General features: G+C 39.3%; 1 protein-coding gene across 5 annotated transcripts in view; it reads left to right on the top strand.

Moving 5' to 3' along the window:
* Nucleotides 1-11,431: 11,431 nt before the first annotated feature.
* Nucleotides 11,432-22,548, top strand: part of FRMD5 (FERM domain containing 5) — a 262,837-nt gene continuing 251,720 nt past the window's right edge. For 3 of the 5 annotated variants that reach the window (XM_054565483.1, XM_054565480.1, XM_054565482.1), the window contains exon 1: nt 11,432-11,533. In XM_054565483.1, coding sequence (XP_054421458.1) covers nt 11,432-11,533 — 102 coding nt within the window. The remainder of the gene's footprint in view (nt 11,534-22,548) is intronic. The other 2 variants (XM_054565479.1, XM_054565481.1) reach the window with 1 other exon arrangement.

Genomic DNA, 22,548 nt, shown 5'->3' on the forward strand with positions numbered 1-22,548 from the left:
TGATTCTTCGCTAGATGTGCTTCACAGCTGTCATTCATCTGGGATCAAATTTCACCATTATTCTCCTTCTTGTGTTAAGCCCCATTTCCAGGACTTCTACATATATTAGTCAGATTTTGATGCTTTTTCTCTCTCTCTCTTGCAGTGATGACTCCAAAATTTCAGTGGCTTACAACAAAAAAGATTTTTTTTTTTTAGTTTTTAAAAGCCAGCTTTAATTAAGGGTACATCATTTTAAAACTTTTTTAAAATTATATTTTATTGATTATGCTATTATACTTGTCCCAATTTTACTCCCTTTCCCCTTCTCCATGCAGCTGCCCTGACTCCCTCAGGCCATCCCCTCACCATTGTTCATGTCCATGGATTGTGTATATAAGTTCTTTGGCTACTCCATTTCCTATTCTGTACTTTACATCCACATGGCTATTCTGTAACTACCTATTTGCACTTGTTAATCCCCTCACTTCTTCACCCATTCCCTCATACCACCCTCCCATTTGGCACCCATCAAAATGCTCTCTGTATCCATGATTCCATCTCTGCTCTTCTCATTTGTTTAGTTTGTTTTTAGATTCAATTGTTGAAAGATATTTATTTATTGCCATTTTATTGCTCATAGTTTTGTTCTTCTACTTTTTCTTTAGAAAGTCCCTTTAGTATTTCATATAATAATAGTTTGGTGATGATGAACCCCTTTAGTTTTTTCTTGTCGAGGAAGTTCTATATCTGCCCTTCGATTTTAAATGATAGCTTTGCTGGGTAGGGCAATCTTGGCTTGTAGGTCCTTGCTTTTCATGACTGTGAATATATCATGCCAAATCCTTCTATCTGCAGTTTCTTTTGAGAAATCAGGTGACAGTCTTATGGGAATTCCCCTGTAGGTAACTAACTGTTTTTCTCTTGCTGCTTTTAATATTCTCTCTTTATCTTTAACCCTTGGCATTTTAATTATGATTAAATTAAAATCATAATTGGATTGGGCCTCTTTGCATCCATTTTGTTTGGGAATCTCTGTGCTTCCTGGATTTCAATATCTATTTCTTTCACCAAATTAGGGAAGTTTTCTTTCCCTAATTTGAAAAAATAACTTATTTTTTCAAATGGACTTCCAATTTCTTGCTCTTTCTCTTCTCCTTCTGGCACCACTATGATGCCGATGTTGGACTTCTTGGAGTTGTCCCAGAGTCTCCTTACACTATCCTTATTTTTTTTTTATTCTTTTTTCTTCTTGTTCTGATTGGTTGTTTTTTTCTTCCTTATGTTCCAAATCACTGATTTGATTCTTGGCTTCATCCACTCTACTGATATTTATCTGTAAATTGTTCTTTATTTCAATTAGTGTATCCTTTGTTTCTGACCTGATGTTTTTTATGCTCTTGAAGTCCTCATTAAATCCCTTGAGCATCCTTATAACCAGTGTTTTGAACTCTGCACTTGATTGATTGCTTGTCTCCATTTCATTTAGCTCTTTTTCTGGAGCTTTGATGTGTTCTTTCATTGGGCCATGTTTCTTTGTCTCCTCCTTTTGGCAGCCTCTACAAACATTTTGTTTGTTTCATGTATTGGGTAGAGCTGCTTTGACTCCATGTCTTGGTAGTGTGGCCTAATGTAGTAGGTGTCCTATAGGGTCCAGTGGCACAGCCTCCCCTATCACCCAAGCTGGGTACTTGAGGTATGCCTTTCATGTGAGCTGAGTACATCCTCCTCTTGTATTTAAGCCTTGGTTGCTGTTGGCAGATCAATGGGAGGGATTTACTGAGGCCAGTTAGCTGCAAGGATTAGCTGTGACCACTGACTGCCAACCTCTGCCCTCCATGGAGGATCAACTGTGCAGGGCAGGGTGGTAGTGCTCTGATGTGGTCTGTAGCTGTCCACTGGGTGCACTGGCCCTAGGGTTTCCCACATGGTGCAGACCAAGGTCAGTTCCCACCTTGTTTTGCCCTGGGCCACACTACCAAGTATGCTATAAAGCAATCTAAGATGCTGCTACTTATGCTGGGCTTAGAGATTCCCAGGCAAAACCAAGCTATGAATCTAAGCTGGCTGCTGCTAGTGCTGGGCCTGGGGCTCACTGAGGCTACCTGTTGTTTGGTTGAGAGGATTTAGTTGTGAAGCAGGAGTCAAGACCAGCCACTTATATGGAAAAGCGTCTTGGGTGGGCCCATAAGTTGGGTGGGACAGAGTCTCTGGGGATCTCTACAGCAGGTCAAATAGTGTTAGCCAGGTTGATAGAGTTTCATATATGACACCAGCTTGCTGGCTCTATGGGGGGAGTGTTTAGAAAAGGGACAATGGTCTCTGCTTGCCTTGATGCCAGATACTTCAGTTTTTCCTTCTATACAACTGGTGCCTTTCCAACTGCTACCCCAGTGCTGGAGCTCAGAGGGAGTGAATCTGAGTAGGTGAGTCTGTGTGTGGGTTCTTTAAGAGGTACTTCTTGGGAATCCAGCAGTTTCTTACAGTGACACAATCCCTGCTTGTTTTTGCAGCCAGAAATTGTGGGGACTTTTCTTCTTGGCACGGGAACCCTGGGCTGGAGCACCTGGTTTGGGGCTGGAACTTTTCACTCTGGGGATATCCCTCCAAAATTTTTATCTATTACACTTGGGTGAGGGACCATCCCATTCCACATCTGCTCCTCTCCTACCGGTCTGGGTGGATGAGGTTTCTTTAACTCCGTAGTTGTCAGACTTCCATTCAACTCAATTTCTGATGTTTCTGAGTGTTGGTTGTCCTAAATTTTAGTTGTAAGTTCGATGTGGTTATGCGAAGAGGTGAGCCACGTTTACCTCTGCCACTATCTTGACCGGAAGTATCTTAAAAAGACAATTTATTTTTCACTATCATTGGCTGCAGCTCCATTTTAAGGACCCATGACCCAGAAGCAATCTTTATCTGGGCCATATTAATCTTTTGGGAAGGGAATGAGCAATATCCACCATTTCCGCTTACATTTTATTGTACAGAGCAAATCAATGGCTAAGCTTATGTCAAGTGGATAGGAAGGAAAACTCTAGTTTTGATAGAGATGGCAGACAATATTTTGAACACATTACACAATCTACTATGTGTTCCTATTTCTTGATTTACTCTCATATTTTTGGAGAACTCATCCATAATAGCATCCTGAGGAGGAGTGCATAAAAGTTAAATTATTGCTCTCAATAATCTTGCATGTTTAAAATGTCTTTTCTCTTACTGATAGTTTATTTGGATATAGAATTCTAGATTGGAAATTGTTTCCCTTATAATGCGTTGGCATTGCTATACTTATCCCTTTGAGTCCAGTGTTGCTGTTGAGAAGTCCAATGTAATCCTAATGTTTGTAACTTTTTACCTTTCTGGAAGCTTATTTTTGTTTCTCATGTTCTGAAATTTAAATTAACAGTAGTGTGTCATGGTATAAATTTGTTTCTTTTAAAATTTTTAAAAATTTATTGATTTGAGAGAGAGAAACATCAATTTGTTGTTCCACTTATTTATGCATTCATTGGTTGATTGTTATATGTGCTCTGACTGTGGATCAAACCTGCAACCTTGGTGTATCAGCATACTGCTCTAACCAACTGAGATACCTGACCAGGGCTTTCAGCTACCATTTTTAAGCAAAAGTCTTATGACTCTCAGATCTACCAGGGAAGACATTATTATTCCTATTTTACAAATAAGAAATGGAGTTCATATGACTTACCAAGATTACACAGCATATAATGTTGGGTTTTGGGCTTGTAGTCAAGTCTTCTGACTTCAAGTTCAATGCTCTTTCCACTAACTTCTTTTTTAAAAAGTCTTTATAATACAGTTCTTTAAAGCACAGCCTTTGGTGTCAGAGACCTAGATGTGAGCCCTGGTTTTGCCTCTGGATAGCTGTATCCTTGCAAAACTACAGTAAAGTTACTCATTTATAAAATGGGGATGATAGCAATAACACAACCTCACCATAGTGTTGTAGGGATTCAGTTAGATAATATATGTAAAGTACCCAGGAGAGTCTCTGGCATACAGTGAGTACTCCCTTATTACTGTAATGGAAAAATTGAAATGATATGATATGATATAATAATGATTTGCAGTTTTAATTAACTCATCTATGTCCAGGGAAACTTTTAAATTAATTCTGCAGACATTTACTGAATAATTAGCATGTATACCGTGGAATATTTATTCTTCCCTTCTCTTCTATTTGAAACTCTACGAAGTATCTTTGGTTGATAACTACTTCAAACCTTGTTGAGCTTAGATGACAAACTTTAAGGATAGACAAATTAGGCAGGGTCACAATACCTAATGTAATGAGCAACAATTAAAAAATACATTAACAAAGCCCAAAATTCACCAGGGAAAGGATAAAATCTTGCACCTAAATTAAATGTTTTTTTCTTCTTCTTTAAAGTGGTACATAAAAGAAACAATATACAGGTGTAGTAAGGTGTGGCTCCTCACTCTGTCCCTCCTCCTCAGGAGCAGATTGACAGGGAAGGGGGCGGGGGAGTTGACAACATTCTGAGGATTCACTCTCATTCTTTGACTAACACGTGAAGAAGAATTCTGAGGGTATAGATAAGCAACTTTAAGGAGGGTGGAGAATGGGGGAATCCAAGAAAATTGTTTTAGAATAAAAGCTTCCATATAAAATCACTTGACTGCAGCAGACACAGTAAGGGCCTCCAGAACTTTCCATTTCCCAGGTAACCAGGCTGAACAGGGGAATTGATACAAATTACACAAGAGTATAATATATTCCTGGCTGGTTAGATTGGGTTAAGATATTCATTTAACTGAATTTCACAAGAGAGCAGCACTCTTAAGAGCAACACTCAGCCCCAACTTCTCTCCTTTCGTCCTCTTATCTTACATTCTCATGTTAGAGAAAATTGGTTAGAAAACAACTCCAAACTCTTAACCTGGGGAAAGGAACACTGGTACATATTAGTGGAAATTGAAAGTCTGAAAGGTCTGCTCATGAGAAGTATGAACTGGATGAAATATAATGATGCGACTACCATTCAGCCATGGCAGAAACAAACAAGATTTTTGAAAGGTGAAGAATCTAGTTCAGACAAAAACAACTGTTAAAGAAAACCAGAGGTGGACAAAGTTCAAGTAGTTAAAAACAGATTTTATTCGGAAAAACTATTGTACTAGGGGAAAAGAGACCTTCTTAGAGAACTGGGCTCGATTCTGAATACAGCAAAGAAAAGTGGGAATTTAGAGCCGAGAAACATGGTGGGGTGGAGGAATTACGTGCCACTAGATGAAAAATTACTAAGAAAATCACCTATAGGGGAAAATTTTTTACTCATCTCAGATTTCTCCATAGTAAATATCAGGAAAAAAGACAAGGGAGCCACGGCTACAAAATTCTGAGGGAAAGGAAGAGTGTGAGCCGCACATAGTATTTCTATTCAAAAATTTGTTCAAGTATAAAGGCAACAGGCCAATGTTAAAGAACTCAGATAATGTGGTCGTTAGCCATTCTTGAACAAACTCCTTAGCAAAGAAATCCCACCTACCAGAATGTGAATAAACATATAAAAACCCGGGGATGATGATGCTAGGATAAAAGGACTGGCGGTAAGCATTGAACCAATTTGAATACAGAAAGTGAGACTAAACAACTGAAGGAAATATATTTGCCTGAAGCTGTAAATACTACAATCCCTGACAAAATAGGAACAATATGAGCCACAGAAATCGAGAATTGGAATACAGAGTATAGGAGAAAGTGTGATGATGTTAATAATCTCATTTTGTAGAGCAAGTACTCAACTGCACTCTTAATCAAGAAATATGGGCTGTTCCAATTTCTTCTTGTTTATATATTTCTCTGCCTATATTCTTTGGGCTATTTCTCATATCTTTGCTGCCTTTCCCTTTATATCTTTTTTTAAACCAATGTGCATTGAATATTAATCTATATAAACTGAATACTTAATAAATATTATTGAAGATATTTTGCAGATTGCACATGACTATAAATTCTATGAGGATTGGGAATATGATTTATTTATCTTTGAGTTCTCTCAGCACCTAGCATAGGGACCTGCACGGAGTAGACCCTCAATAATTTTTTTGAATAGATGAATTAATTTGATTTGTTTCATATTCATTTTGTTCTCAGAATAATTGCCGAATATTAGCTGGAAAGACAGGGAAATAAACTATAACTGGAGAATATGATAGAGCTTGTCAATGACATCTGAGAGACCTATTATAAATGCTTCTGATGCCTCATTGAAGACATTCTATTTTTTTTCTTTCTTTCTTTTTAAATAGGCCTGATTATTTCCAGAACTTCTCTAAGAGAGAGAGAACAGATACTTGAGGTATTCCAGAGGCCTCTTGAAATAACCGGAAGTCATCTATCAGTAAAAAAGCCTCTTAAAATTTGAGCTTTGGGAAGGCTGTCAGACAAACTTAACCAAAAGATTATAACATAAACTTTTTGTAAGATGACCCATTTTTCATGGTAATAACTTTAAAAGACATTGATTAAACTTAAAATTTGTTTTCATATCAAATAATTTATCCAGACCACAGGAGCCTGTTTGATTTATATAAGTATGTACTTTCTTCAGGCCAATAAAATATCATACCCTGATCATGCTGTCCAGAGGCAGAAAACACACCACTTGTGATATGCAGATGAATACATATCATATAAAGACCATATGCGTGAAGATTTAACATGTAAAGTCTATACACGTAACCTGACTCACTGATGTTCTCATTTGCTTGTCTTTTTGCTTCTTCCCTCTACATGATCCTTCTGTGACCTTCCTGGTCCCTTTTAGTTTGCCTTTTTAACTCATCCAGAAATTGGAACAATCTACTTTTAACATATTGCCATAATTCACACCTTTTATTACCAAAGCCATACATTATTCCCTAACTTAAATGTAAGTGGTAGTATTCTTTTTTATTTTTTAATTACATTTTCTTGATTATGCTATTACATTTGTCCCAATTTTACCTCTTTGTCCCCCTCCATCCAGCACCCCTCACTCCATTGGGTGATCACTGCACCTTTGTTCATGTCCATTGGTCATGTGTACAGGTTCTTTGGCTACTCCATTTCCTATATTGTACTTTACATCCCCTTGTTATTCTGTAACTGCTGATTTGTACTTCTTAATCTTCTTACCTCTTCACCCATTCCTCTGAACGCCCCTTCCTTCTGGCAACTGTTGAAACATTCTCCAAATCTGTGATTCTGTCTCCATTCTTCTTGTTTTCTTAGTTGGTTTTTCAGATACAATGTTGAAAGATATGTATTTTTTGTCATTTTATTGTTCATAGTTTCAACCTTCTTCTTAAATAAGTCCCTTTAACATTTCATGTGATTATGGTTTGATGATGATGAACTTCCTTAGTTTTTTCTTGTCTGGGAAGCTCTTTTATCTGCCCTTTAATTCTAAATGATAGCTTTGCTGGGTAGAGCAATCTTGGTTGTAGGTACCCACTCTTCATGACTTTGAATATTTCTTGCTGATTTCTTCCAGCCTGCAGAGTTTCTTTTGAGAAATCAGGTGACAGTCTTATGGGAACTCCCCTGTAGGTGACTAACTTCTTTTCTCTTGCTGCTTTTAAGATTCTCTCTTTATCTGTAACCTTTGGCATTTTAATTATGATATGTCTGAGTGGCCTCTGCGTCCATCTTGTTTGGGACTCTCCTGGAAAACTATAAAGTAACCATTAATCTGAACGTAGATGCTTTAGACTGAGAAGGCGAGTGCTCCATTTGGATAGGCAAATCTTTGCGTGTACAGCATGAGCACTACTTCTTAACAGAACTGCTTCTGCTCTCTGTAGATTTAGATTTTGGGTGTGCATATGTGTATGTGTCAATATATTGTTTCTGTGGAGATGTGAATGTCCTTGTTTGAGTCCTTGCTTTTAGGAGAACAGAAGCTGAGATTTAAAGTATGCAGGAAAACAAAGACAGTTATGACCCTCACTGCCTACTGGAGAAATAATTTGGCAAAGGGACCGGACAGACTTTGGTGATGTTCTACTTGGACCTCCATGTAAAGACTGAATAACAGTCTTTGTGAGAAATGTGCTGATGTTGGATGTTATGTTCTAAGGTGATAGTCCAGTTTGGTCAGAGGTCAAGGTCACACCCCTGGGGATGTAGGGTGGGGTTTCCTCTAAAAGAGTAGATATTCCCATGGTAAATGGACCTTAAACCAGGCGAGGGGAATTGGTTCCATTTCAGTTTGCAGGTGGTTGGGCCTGATGCCCAAGACATGGTCAGCGGAACTCTCGATGGAGAGGGCAGCTACCTTCAGCCACATGGATGTTGACACTGAGGCAGGCCTGTGTCTAGTTCATAAGGGCTTTGAGAGTAGCCATACCATACCTCTAGAGTACTCTGGACCATTTCCCCCTTTCTAATATTGTTAGAAAAAAACAATGATCTCTGCTGTGTTGTGAGGAGATTTTGAGGGGAAGGGCCTTTGTGATGTCCTGGTGAAGAGAGGGCAGTACCCTCTCCTGCTGACTCTCAAGGCAATGCTGAAGGTTACACTAGCTGGAGAGAGCTCAGTGTTCCTGAACATCAGGGTATGGGACATCTGGAGCAGATGGGGAAGTACTGTGAAGGGAACTCTAAAGGAAGCTGACACCCTGATAATTTGGAAGGTAGGAGCTCTGAGTCATTGTACAATATTTGGGACTTTTATTTTAAATATGGCCTCCTTTAAAATAAAAAACTCATGAAAGCTATGATACTCTGATTCTCAAAAGACCTTTTTAAAATTTTTAAAATTTTTATGCTTTACAGTGATTCCAATTATTTTCTCCTTCACCCCGCTCCACCGGACCCACCCTCAAGAGGTCTTTTATTGAACAAACCTTTTCTATCTTGGGCATCCTGCTCCATAAACGAGAAAAACAAAGGTAAACGAAGTATTCCTCAGTTTGATATTTATATGAGCCCTTTCTTTTTAGTCACCTTTAGGCTTCTGCTCTTGAGCCTTGTAGAGAAATGTATCTAACCAGAAACTGGTTGATTCTTGCTTTTCTTCCATATTTGTACACCCCCTGTTTTCTTTTTAAAAAATATTTTATTTATTTATTTTTAGAGAAAGAGGAAGGGAAGCAGAAAGAGAGGGAAAGAAACATCAATGCGTGGTTGCCTCTCGTGCACCCCCAACTGGGGACCTGGCTCACAACCCATGCATGTGCCCTAGCTGGGAATTGAACTGGTGACCTTTCGGTTCACAGACCAGCATTCAATCCACTGAGCCACACCAGTCAGGGCATACTCTGTTTTCTTCACAGAATGTTCTGTATCAGAGAGTAAGGGAGAGTTTGAAACTTTTTATAGGTATTATGCATAAGCATGGCTAAATATCTACCATGTTTTTTTAATGAGGTGAACATCTAAGCTAACATGATTTTGTTAGGCTCAGCAGGAATGTTACTTAACACATTGGCATAGCAGCCACAATCTCATATCTGTTGATTGCATCTATGGTCATACTTTGAAAAAAAAAAGATTGCATTCAGTTCCTTAGAGTTTTTCTGGATTCATGGTGCTTTGCATTTTTCTTTTAACAGCTGCTTATTTGCATAAGCTGTTAAAGACACTTCCCTACCATCACACTTCTGGTCTTCCTCTAGCTCCTGGGATATTTTTTTCTTGCTCATATAGATTCTATAGCAAATAGCAGTTTTCTTTCAACAAAAGTTCTGCCCATCTGAAATCTCACGATCTTCTCTCAACAAGAAAACTGAGCTTTGTACAATATCACTTTGGCATATTAATAATTTCACTCATCTCCAGGACCTTCCTGAAATTCTCCTAGTTTCTTTACAGATCTTTGCCTGGAATTTAGACGCTGTGAAATAATTATCAATTCCATTTGTTTCATTGAACATTTATTAGATACCTATTATGTTGCAGGCATCAGGCTGCCTGCTAGGGCTACAGAGTAGAAGAGCTCACTCTCAGTTTTGTGGTAAGAATATTTGACTCACTGGTTCTAGGTTCCAGGATTGTATTGAAAAGAGGGACCCCCTCTTATAGCTATTGAATGCTGTAGGGAGAAAGCAATTAATTTAAAAAGCAATCCAGTTTACTGAGGTGATAACAGAAAGGGTGAGAGGAGTGCTCTAAGCAAATAAATTGGGAGAAATACTGAATCCAAAGATACTAGGGAAGAAGCATGCTTTAGAGGTTGGATATTTTCCTAGTGTGAGGTAGGGTTTAATTTTTGTTATGTGTGTAAATAAACAAAAGTAATATAAATACAAACAGGAGACTATGCATATTTCATTATTTTTAAGTTAACATATTTATCACAGCATTAATGTTCAGTGTTGATATGATTCTTTCATAGCATTTTCTTCCAACAAAAAATTTTGAGAGAGAATATTGTCTTTTAGTGAAGTTTTCATAAATAACCTCATTTCGTAAATGAAGTGTTTAGATGCGGGATCAGAGAGCAGGAGATGATTTTTTTCTTTGTGTTTTATTGAAGAAGTCTGAAGACATAATTCTAGTTCTAAAGGTGCAGGGAATTGATCTATTGCTTCCTCTGCTCCGTGACGGCTGAAGGAGCACGCCTCAGTCTCCTTTTGTCTTCTGAAGATAAAAGGAAGGAGGCAAAGGGTGTTAAGAGTGAAAGGTTTTCTAGGGATTAAACCTAGGTGCTTGAAAACCTCCGCAAACCTTCCAGCTTTGGCTTAAGTAGTTCCTGTAAACAGTTCTCCAAAATAAGAGGGCTAGGGCAGAGACGCTCATCGGCTTGACTTGGGATGGAGTGCAGGTGGGGGCAGCCTCCTGGTCCAGGGCGGAAGGTGCCTGCATTCTGCAGGTGCTGGGATTGTGATCTACCACCTCTCCAGCTCGCGAGAGGGCGGGAACCGTGGCGTTGCAGAGTACAGGACCTCGCCTCTGAAGCAGAGCCCAAATGTATTTCAAACAGCAGACAACGATCCAGACGAGTACCCACACTTGCTCGGGGGGGCGGCGGAAATAGCATTTGTAGAAACAGTGGAGTATCAGAGCCCCTAGTTCAGGACGCCAGAGGGCTGGTCGAGTTTGGCTCTTTCCGACTGCTCTCCCACGATTGCTTCCCCAACTTGTCCGTCATACCAACACACTATTTCTACTGGCTGTACTGTGTGCCACTCGGTTCCGCCGCGCTGACTCCCATTGGGCCCCCTCAGGCCGAGGCCCCGCCCCACGAGCTGGGCACCAGCATTGGGGTGCCTAGGAGAGAGAGTGCGGCGCTTGTTCTGGGCTGGGGGAGGCGGTGGCGGAGAAGGAGGAGTGGGGCCAGCAGGAGGCAGCGGCGGCGACCGGGCCGGGGTGATGGTGCAGGTGCCCGGTTTCGGCGCGGAGCTGCCCGGCTGAGGGGCGCCTCGTCCGGGGTCCGCAGCACCGCGGCGTCTCTCCCGGGGGCGGGCGGGCGGGAAGATGCTGAGCAGGTTGATGAGCGGCAGCAGCAGGAGCCTGGAGCGCGAGTACAGCTGCACGGTGCGGCTGCTGGACGACAGCGAGTACACCTGCACCATCCAGGTCAGTGCCGCGCCGCCCTGCCGGCGGGACCCCCTCGTCCCCCGAGTCTGGCCAACTTGGCCCTTGACTGCTACCTCGGAGGGGCCCCCAATCCCAACGCTTTGTCCGTCTCTGGTTGCGGAGGACGGCCCGGTTGCAGGGCGCCTCCGCCGGAGCTCCTGTCCGGGCCCAGGCACTGGGCGCTTGGCGCCGCCGCGGGGCAAGTCCCCGCGTCCCGAACCCCCAGCTCGTTCCCTGCTCTCTCCCGGGGTAAGGGTGCTCCATCCTGGCTTCCAGAGACCGCCCGGGCTAGGAGCATCTTCCGCGGGAGCCCGGAGGGAGGCGGGCAGGGCTGGAGGCTCGTTTCCAGGTTGCCCCGTCGGGGGACGTAGGCTTTGGTTTTCCGGCCCGTCAAGGACGGCCAGGAGGCTTTTCTTATCTTTCTTTGGTTGGAAGGATAATGGTCTATGTCAAAATCCACCCCGCACCCCCCGCCCAGCATTTCTGAGTCAGAGCTTTCCGAAGGTAGGACTGAACGCGCAGCCCATACAGAGTGGCCTATTGAAGGGAACTCACCCAGCCCTCTTGGTGTTAAAAGATCTAGGCCCCCCTCCCGCCGTTCGCTCCCCAAATCTTATTCTGTTGGGCAGTTCTGGGGGTCGTGAGGTAAAGATTTAGCAACAAGTCCCAGCGATTTGAGGGTTGACGGTGGCGAGAAAGAATCAGTGACTTACAAAGAACGCCAACAACACGATAATGCTGCACAGCATTTCTACAGAACCTGGTATTTTTGAAGGGATTTTTTACAACCTCTGGCATATGTTCCTTCACTACTGCACGTCAGGAGTAGTAGTCTTTCCCAGGAACGCAGTCACAGCCCTCTCTCCTTTATAAAGTCAGATAAAACAAACAAACAAACAAACAAACGAACAAAACATTGGCAATGCTCCGGTGTTTAGTTCAGCAACCGAGTGGATCATTCTTTCAGTGCCGGAAACTGCTCTTTCTGGAGAAGCAAATTGAGTTGGGCCCAGAGGGGTCTCACCTGATCTCTATTTGCAGCAAGAAATCAGAGAGGGCTCCTTAGATGTGGCAGACAAAAACCGTCGGCCCTGGGTCCTACCCTCTTTGTCTCCCAGCCCCTTTATTTGTTTGTTTGTTTGTTTGTTTGTTTGTTTATTGCTGACAATGCTCAATAGCGGAAAATAGCGGTGTGGGAGAAAGACATCGGGTAGTGTCTGAGAGCAGCTGCCTCTGCTGGCTGCCTGCTCAGTTCAGCTTTCTTTCCACTATCCTCCCCCTACTCCCCACTAAAACCAGCTCTGGGCATAAGTGATGACTGCTGCCAAAGAGCCATGAGGGTAGAGAAAGAGAACAAAATCTCTTTTTAAGGCCATTTTAATACAGATTAAACAGTCATAAAGATGCTAGCCATCAAGTGAAAGGATTATTGTAGTTGAATATGATAGAGATGTTATGTATTTTTTTTCACTGAATAAGTGGCATGCTATTTTTTTGTTTCTATTGTATCTTTTTGTGTCACCTACAGTTTTTTTTGCTTTTTAGTGGGGGAGGAGAAAACATGGAGTTGACATTTTCACCATTTGAATACATTGTATAGAGCTTTAAAAGTATCTTTTTATTTTAAAATTTAAAACATTTACACAATAGGATATCAAGGGCAGGGCAAAATTTAGACTTCATGAGTCAAAATACTTTTGACCATATACACACATGCGTATACATACGATGAAATAAAATTTCCAGGACAGGTCATTAACTTTTGCCAAGATGCAGAGTAAGAGCGAAACAATTCACATCTTCACTCCACTACTGATTTGTGGTTTTAAGGTATCACAATAAGGCAACTGGTTATTTTTCCCAGTTAGTGGAAACTTTAAAGTTGGTTCGTTGGTGTTATAGTTGTGGGCAGTTTTTATTACCATTCGAAAAAATACTATTTTTAAGTTAAGCAGGATTTCCTGGATTTATGTTTTCTATATGGTTGTGCTTATTTTCCTGATGGTCTTACTTTACATTATTATAATTTAATGTTATAAAAATTTAGAAAAATTGGAAATAAAAAAATTAAGCTTAGTGTAATATGACCGTACTGTGGTGAGTGTCCACTGTCTAGACATGCTAATGATTGTGCATTGAGATTCTTGCATGAAATCTAAAAAACACAGGAATTCTAAAGTATATGTAATATTGTTATTTTGGGGCACCATTGTTGTGAATTGTTTTTGCTTTTACCTATATGAGGAAATGTAAGAAAAGACAGTATCTTATGTGAAATTAACATTTTATTTATATAGATTGTCAGGGCATTCAGACACAGCTTTTCTTAGGAACTTTTCCTCTTGTGCATGTCTGGTGGGGAGGTATGTGCATGTGCATGTGCGCGCTTATTTGTAAAATACTGGGCATGGGGTCTTTTAAATCAGTATTGAAAGAAACTGTGAGCTGCTTATTAGGTGAAAGCAATATCCCCAACATTTTAGGAATTGCAGTACTATATATTTAAAAGAAAATCTGGTGACAATTTGAACTCCTTTTTCTTAAAGTATTATGCCATATTTTTGTTTAAATAAGATATGTATTTTAGAAAAATTTCAGTGCTTCTTGACATAATTAGAAACCACTTAGGATATTACAGAATCAGAAATGTATATAGGGTTAGAGTTGTAATAGCCACATTTGTAGGAAATTCTGTCAAAAGTATTGGTCTAGCCTTTCATATTGCAGCATTTATACTGATCTGGCATTTAGGATGTCATTATTAAGATGATAAAATGCCTTATGTCCTCTCAGTGAAGGTTGCCAAAGTTACCAGACTATTCTTTTATTCTTTGTGATATGCAAATGTAATTTGTAGACTATGAGAAACAAAGGTACATATACATAGGAGGGTTATAGTACACATATAATTGCTTCCTTGTGAAGAACGTTGTTAACAGCTCCCTGCCAGTTTTGAAGGTCATTGTCTCATAAATGCAGATCTGGTCCATATTTTTCACACATCTGTTTCATTTTATGCATATCTGTATTTATTTACCATATTTACTACCTTACTTTGTTATTTTATTTGGGAGAAGAATGGGAAAAATAAAAAAGCTACCTAATATCTTTGAATTCAGTATAACAAATTGAGTCATTTTAAATGCTTAGGCATGTGAAATCCTAAGGAATAAATTTTTAACTATATTTTGGGTTATAATAGTTTATAAAATATTAAGAATACATGTTTCATAAATGCCAGTAGAAATATGTTTAAAAATACCTACTTTTAAGTCAGAAATATTAATCAATTTTGTGATTACTGAAAAGTAGAGCTACCCTAGAAATGAATTTGATTTTACTGGAACATATTGAAATAACTACTGGTTAAACACCTAGATTAAGTTAGTTTTTGAAGTTAAATAAGGTACTGCCATTAATAAAATGTGTGTGTGTGTGCAAAGGAAATTCTATAGTGGAACTAAGGTTTGGATTTGATTGTGGCTCAGCCACTTATTAACTGTGGGATTTAGGTAAGAGTAAGTGAGGGATTATTAAGGGAGAGAACAAACGTATTAAGTCCTGAACTTGTCAGGTACTCTACCTGTGTTATATTATCTCCTGTACCTCAAAACAAGATTGTATCCATTGTACCAGCTGAAGAAAATGGGATTGTGGATTCGTGGCAGACCTGATGTTTGCTGAATGGCTAACTCTGTACAAGATTATCTGCTAGGTGCTTTGCTTATTATACCTTATATCAACCATTTGAGAGGTGGATGGTATTATCCTCATACAAATGAAAGACGGGCCCAGATGAAGGGACTTGCACAAAGCCAGCAAGTGGCTGTATTATGTTTAACCCCTGATTCTTTTGTTTCTAAATCCCATCTTTGTTCCCTCTATCCATTCTGACTGCCTCAGTCACTTCATTTGTCTGTATCTTAATTTTCCTCATCTATAAAATGGGAATATTAATACTTATTACAGTAAACAGAAAAGAATTTGGAAATATTACAAATAATAAGGAACATTTAAAACAGAGTAATATACTTACATTGTGCCCAATTCTATGCAAATCAAAAATAGGATTGAGAAATGTTTTCCTTAAGCTGCAAGTTCCCTTAAAAAATACATCTCAATGAAATTGTAAAATCCAAAGCTGGAATGGTTGGAATCTTTGTTAGAATTATTCTTTAAATTTTAAGAGTTCAGGTTTGCTTTCCTTCTGTCCTACCAAGTCTTTGGCTTTAGAGGGGCACTTATTGCCTAGACTGTGATGTGTCTTTTTTAAGAACTCCTGCTTCATATTTGCTAAGTGGAGCCCTTGGTTTCATAATGCAAAAGGGATGTTGTTAGAGAATTTGGATAATTTTATTCATGAAAGAGAACAGAAAGCTGTATTTTCATAAATATTTTTTAGAAATTTTATTTTAAAAAGTAATTATGCTGTCTTAGGGTCCCTGTTACAATACTAGTCAGACTAATTCTTGAAACTAAGATAGTTCCAAAATTAACCTTCAAGACTCCTAACAGCACTTGTATTGTTTCTTTATTTGTATGTTAAAGAATTTATTATATAAAATGAATGCAAATCAGCCCTCTTTTGTCAGAAGGTAAATTCTAGATATGTATTTTTGCTCTATTCTTTTTCTATTTGTACAAGTACTGTTTAAGGAAGTGTCAGTGGCATCCAAGAGAAACCTAGAAGCATTCAACACAGCAGATTTTACCCAACGCTATTTGTATGAATTTGCATTCTATTAAATGCTTGGAATGAATATGCTAGATGAGGCAATTCAATATAGTGTAAAATAAAAGAGCATGTGGTTTTTGAGTCTTCTGTTTGTTACATTGTTTAGAGACTCATTTATCATGTCTGTGTTATCATTAATATGACATATTAAAGAAAAGATGTTTGCTAAAATAAAATCACACAACCTAAAGACAAAAAGTAGTCATTTTTATTATACGTTTGTAGTGGTTTATATATAGGTGATAAAATGTGTAACTCAAAATAAGAGGAAGCAAGGCATTACTCTTTAGAAGTGATTTACCAGTGATGTAATAATTACTATATTAAAATATTTTGGATTATTTTAAGAACTTTATTTCTAGGTAGATTATACTTTAGAACTTATAAAGGAGAGAGTAAGAGAAAACTATAATTCTTAAGACCTAAGAACTGTACTGCCTAGTTTAGGGCTTTACATAGTTATGGTTGAATAAATATTTGTTCTGATTAGTTTGTGCTACATGATTGTGGCTTTAACTTCAACACTAAAATTTCTTATACCCCCAAATTAAACATTTTCTAAAAACTATATAAACCTTGTTATAGTTTCAACCCATTCATTTCCAAACCATTTTGCTCAGCACCCCTCTCCCTGGTGAGAGGTACAGTATGTAAATGTGGTACTTTATGGAGCCTTTGAGATCTCTGATAATTTTCTGCGATTATCTTTTGTGGAATTAGTAGAGCTCCTATGATTTTTTTTTCATTTTATCTCATAGGATTTCAAGCTTTTCAGGTCCTTCTACTCCTCCCACCTCTGCAGGTTTAGAAGGCTTAGGCCAGGTGAATACTGTGTAGTACAGTGCTTTGTGGGGTGGTAGACAGAGGTCTGGCAGAATTAAGATACTGAATATAGGGATTACCCCAGCCACAGAAACCTCCTTCACTCCTTTCTCCTAAGTAAGTATCACATAAAACAACGTCCTCACGGCCTCATTTTCTAACCCTTTGTCCAACAGAAGTGAGCTATTTTTCCCAACCTGTTTCTAATTATGTCTATTTTAAGCTGACTAGATCCTCTCTCTGATAGCCTCATCTGTTACATTCTGTCTGACTCTACAGACCCTGTTTCATGGAGCAGCCTCTTGAGGGTCACTCTTCTTCAGTTGTGCCTCACCAGAACTTGTATAACAGATGTGAATATCACGGAGGATTGGCAGCAATCTTTCAGCTTCAGTATCTCACCTGCATGGTGCTTAGCAGGAGGGAGCTGCTCATTTGGAGGTCAGGTGGCAGTTCTTGCCCCTCTGTCCTCTGGCCTTTGACCTTTGGGGCTCAGGCCAGCCACTTTAATGGTTTTCTCATGCAGCTGAGAAATATGGAGGGTACTAAAGCATCTCCAGTCCTGTGTTGCAGAAGGAATGGCATTTTCCCTAAGCAAGCAAAACACCTTGTTATATGTCTATCGTAGCATTGTCATAAAGGTCTTCCATTCCTTTAAGATCCTAGACCTTGGTGGCCAGTAAAACTTTTTGAACTTTTACAAACATTTGAAATATAGATAGAGCCAAAGATAGACTAGGGAGAACAGATTCTCTGGGAAGACAACCTCTAGATTTAACTTATGGACGTCTTGCCTCCGAAGGCTACCTGTGATCTTTATAACTGTTGTCAATATTTTGAACAAATTGGGCCCTTACTTTGGTCTTTCACCAATTGTAATTGCTGTACTATTTCTAAGAATGGTGTTTTACCATTGTGGTCTTTCCACCTTAATTGTATCACATGCTAGATTTGGAAGGCAGGAACTTGTAAAGACTCTTAGGTTCAAATTCTTCAGACTTTTGCTTACTAACATCAAACTAAACACAACTTGTGTGAATAAAGTCCTCTAAGGCGATCCTTCCGTGCCATGCTCATACAGGCAAAGATAATTAGGCCACATGCTTGGCAACTACTGAGTTTGTGTACAATAGCTTTATTCACTTGTCTACAGAAACACCCCTTTGACAGTGGTTATAGCTTTCATTTCCCCTCCTCTACTTCTGACTCCCTGCATAACCATGGCCTCATCTGCTGGTCCATATTTAGAGATAATTTACCACTCCAGAAATGGTTTAGGATTCATTCCTATACATTAAGAATTATTTCGAAGCCTCAGACAACCACTGCCCACCAAGGGAAACCATTCAAGATCAGGACCAAACCTAGCTATTATGCCTTATTAGAGCCATCTTATTGTGTCACAACTCTTGTAGAAATTGTGAACCTTGCGAAAAGCAAGAGGGATAAAGTGGGTTAAAGCAGTGGCTTCTCAAAGTGTGGTTTGTGGATGAGCAGCATCCGGTTCACTTGGGTACTTGTTAGAAGTGCAAATTCGTATCCCACTGCAGACGTAGTGAAGCAGAAACTTCGGGGATAGAGCTCAGCAATATTTTAACAAATCTTTCAGGTCAATCTTAGGCTTGCTGAGGTTTGAGAATCACTGCTACTGCTGGGTTATAGAGATATTTAGTAGATAAAGTTGATGAGTCTTGTTTGACTAGATATAAAAAGTGAGAGAGAAGGAGAAGCCAAGAGTCAGTCTCACACTTCTCACTTCTGATTTTCTTCACAATGACCTTAACTGATTCTCTACCCTTATAAAGTAAAACTTAGATTATTGACAGATCTACATACGTCTCTTCAAGTAGGCAGGGTTCTAAAGATTCTACAGTGGGTCATAATTCCAATTTGAGGCTCTTGTATTTGTTGGTCAGTTTTATTTTTGTGTTCCCTAACCTAAAAACAATATGGTTATTTTATATTTGTATGCTGATTTTCAAGAAAATCTTCATGACAAAGCACTGGGGGATGAGGAAGGAGTAAAGAAAAAGCCCCTAAGAGCCAAGGAATTAAAAACATGTTCATAGCAAACTCTAAAACATCCTGCAATTCAGGGCTAAGACAAGGTGATGTGCTGTGGCTGTGCTAATGTGGGGGACTCAGAATTAATAAACATTTCTCAAAGGAGGTGAAATTTGAACTAGGTCATGAAAGAGTTCCAAAAGCAGAAAATGGGCTATGGGGGAAGGGAAAGGGCATTCCAGGCGGAGGTAACAGCAGGCTACTTCTAGGTAGAAAAGCTAAAAATATGAAGCCAAATATACTGAGTCTTTCCTTTACTATGTTTATTTGACTTACTCTGGTACAGTTGAGTCAAACAACAGAAATCTACTTGTCAAGGAAAAATCAGTCCGCAAATTTCAGTCATTCTTGACGTGTTCAGTGGAGTCAGTCTAAACTAAAAATAAACGCATAAAGCTGACATTGAATTCAATCTAATTCCAAAACTGTATAACACAAATTAAGATTCTTCACAAAGCAATGTCACCATATAAAGAAAAGTTAGATCAGATATCAATCTTAATTCTGTGGCTGCAGCAACTGCATGTGAAATTCATTTCCAAGAGACCTCATCTCTGGCATCAGTTTAGTTATCTAGCCAAAAAAGAGTGTATCCAGTTCCAACATTTAGCTGATGTTTGATAATCCTTTGACTGATACAGTGCCACCTAAACTGTGCATTAACAGTTAGGAAATGTGACCCGCAGACCCCTGATAGGCACATTTAATATCTCTCTTCCTAAACCTAAGTGGCCACCAAAAATAGCTCTGCTGGAGGATGAAGGAGTGCTGCTTTGGATTCTCCAGTGAGGCTAGGCCTGCCAGTTCCAAAGTTCCCAGCCCTACATAGGGTGCAGTTATAGCCCTCAAAACAATGCCAGGCTAGAGCTTTGGGAATGGGAGCCTCCAAGAGAGTGCTCTTTGGCATTTGGGCAATCGGTGTTAGGCAGAATGCCAGTGCTAATAGGTTATTTTGCTCAGAAAAGGAGAAAAAGAAGGGATAGTCTAAAGACTGATGAATAGGGGAATGACTGACAATACAGGCACTCCACTTTGTTGGAGAGATTAAGGAGGCTTGCTGTGAAATAGTATTGTGGGAGCCAGATAAATTAGCAAAAGCCCATAGGCCCAAAACCTAAAAGAAAGAGTGGTACATCAAAACAGCATGCCCCAGGGCACACTCAAATGTCTGGCCACTTTCACTGAACTTGTAGGAAAAAGCCGGTCATATGAACTCTCATAGTCTGGTATTTCATCCAGGCACTCCATAGTCAGGCAAATTATCCTTTGCCTCCAGGCAGGTGCAGAGCTTTCTTTTTCTATAACCTGATTTAACTCAAGAGGCTCTAGTCTGGGCCCCGGACTAATTTCGAGGACACTTAAGTGGAAGAGTGGCTTTAGGAGTCCTGATGGATTCCAAAACCTCTAGGCAGGAGGTACCACTAAGAATCTGCTGGACACAAGCCAAGCAGATAAGAACATTGATCACAACACAAGGAAGCAGAATTAATCACTTCACCTCAGCATCTCAAGTACTTGTAAGGGTAATTTAGGCTGGAGAAGGCATCTAGCCTGCCCTCTTTCAGATTTTTACCTCAGGAAAATCCAAACGATCCCCTTTAATTATTATGAAAGTGGAGATTTTATGGGTCAGAAAGACTCCATTGACTGGCAATAATATCTGGAATATTATGAGACATATAGGCCTGAAGTTTCACAGGACACACTCATCTGTACAACAGAATATCCCATCAGCCATTTGGGAAGCAAGCCACTCAGAAGAAATTTGGCTGTTGAGAGACAGAAGTCTGATCAAAACATGAGGTAGTTCTAGCAATACAATGCAACTTCTCCAATCAATGCCAAGCTTTAGATTTTAATGCATGCAAAATATGTTTGGGAAAAAAAAGTGAATGGGAATTTGCTTGGTGTAGATGCAGGACATAAGATGCTGAACCAACTAATGCAGTATCAGATTTCATAAGCAGCATAGCTGATATGAAAAAATTGACACTTCTTTGCTTATTTTTAAATACACCTTGGATAATTTAGATAAGCTTATTTAAATGAATAGCCACAGTAGAGAAAGCACCTCTAAGAATTGTTTTCTATTAATTTTTATGGTAAAGGAGAACACATTACTCATATTCCAATTTTAACATTGGGTACACTTCACAATCTGATTATTTTTAAGAGATAGATATTATATTGTCTTGCTGCAAATTAGTTTTTAGTGTGTGATTATAAAATATTATAAACTATTCCTACTAATAATCTCATAAAATATATCTCATAATACACTTTTAGTTTCTGGTTGAAAGAAAATGATACAAGTGGAAAAACTACTTCCTAGATTCCACAATTTTATTTCTTTCTCTCTTTTCTTTTTTTTAAAGTATATTTCATTGATTATGCTATCACAGTTGTCCCAATGTTTCCCCTTTTGTCCCCCTCTGACCAGTACTCCCTTCCCTCCCCCTTAGTTCATGTCCATGGGTCATGCATATAAGTTTTGACTTCTCCTATTACCTATACTTTTCTTTACATCCCCCTGCCTATTTTGTACCTACCAATTACGCTTCTTATTTCCTGAACCTTTTCCCCATTCTCACTTTCCCCATCCCAACTGATAACCCTCCAGATGATCTCCATATCTATTATTCTCTTCCTGTTCTTGTTGTTTGTTTAATTTGTTTGTTCAGATTCAGTTGTTGATAGTTGTGAGTTGTCATTTTAATGTTCATAGTTTTGATCTTGTTTTTCTTAAATGAGTCCCTTTAACATTTCATGTAATAATGGCTTGGTGATGATGACTCCTTTAGCTTTATCTTGCCTGGGAAGCACTTTATCTGCCCTTCCCTTCTAAATAATAATTTTGCTGGATAGAGTAATCTAATTTGTAGGTCCTCGCTTTTCATCACTTTGAATACTTCTTGCCAGTACCTTCTTGCCTGCAAAGTTTCTTTTGAGAAATCAGGTGACAGTCTTATGGGAACTCCTTTGTAGGTAACTAACTTCCTTTCCCTTGCTGTTTTTGGGATTCTCTCTTTATCTTTAAACTTTGGCATTTTCATCATGATGTGTCTTGGTGTGGTCCTCTTTGGGTCCAATTTGTTTGGAATTCTCTGCTTCCTAGACTTGTATGTCTATTTCCTTTGCCAAATTAGGGAAGCTTTCTTTCATTATTTTTTCAAAGAAGTTTTCAATTTCTTTCTCTTCCTCTTCTCTTTCTGCCATTTATATGGTTTGGATGTTGGTGCTTTTGGAGATGTCTCAGAGTCATCCGAAACTCTCCTCGTTTTTTTGAATTCTTGTTTCTTCATTCTTTTCTGGTTGAGTGTTTGTTCCTCCTTATGTTCCAAGTCATTTATTTGAATCCTTGCTTCCTCACCTTCACTGTTGGTTCCCTGTAGAT

This window comes from Pteronotus mesoamericanus, unplaced genomic scaffold (assembly GCF_021234165.1).
Source record: "Pteronotus mesoamericanus isolate MK-2021 breed Mesoamerican mustached bat unplaced genomic scaffold, CSHL_Meso_final contig_164, whole genome shotgun sequence".
Taxonomy (NCBI): Eukaryota; Metazoa; Chordata; class Mammalia; order Chiroptera; family Mormoopidae; genus Pteronotus; species Pteronotus mesoamericanus.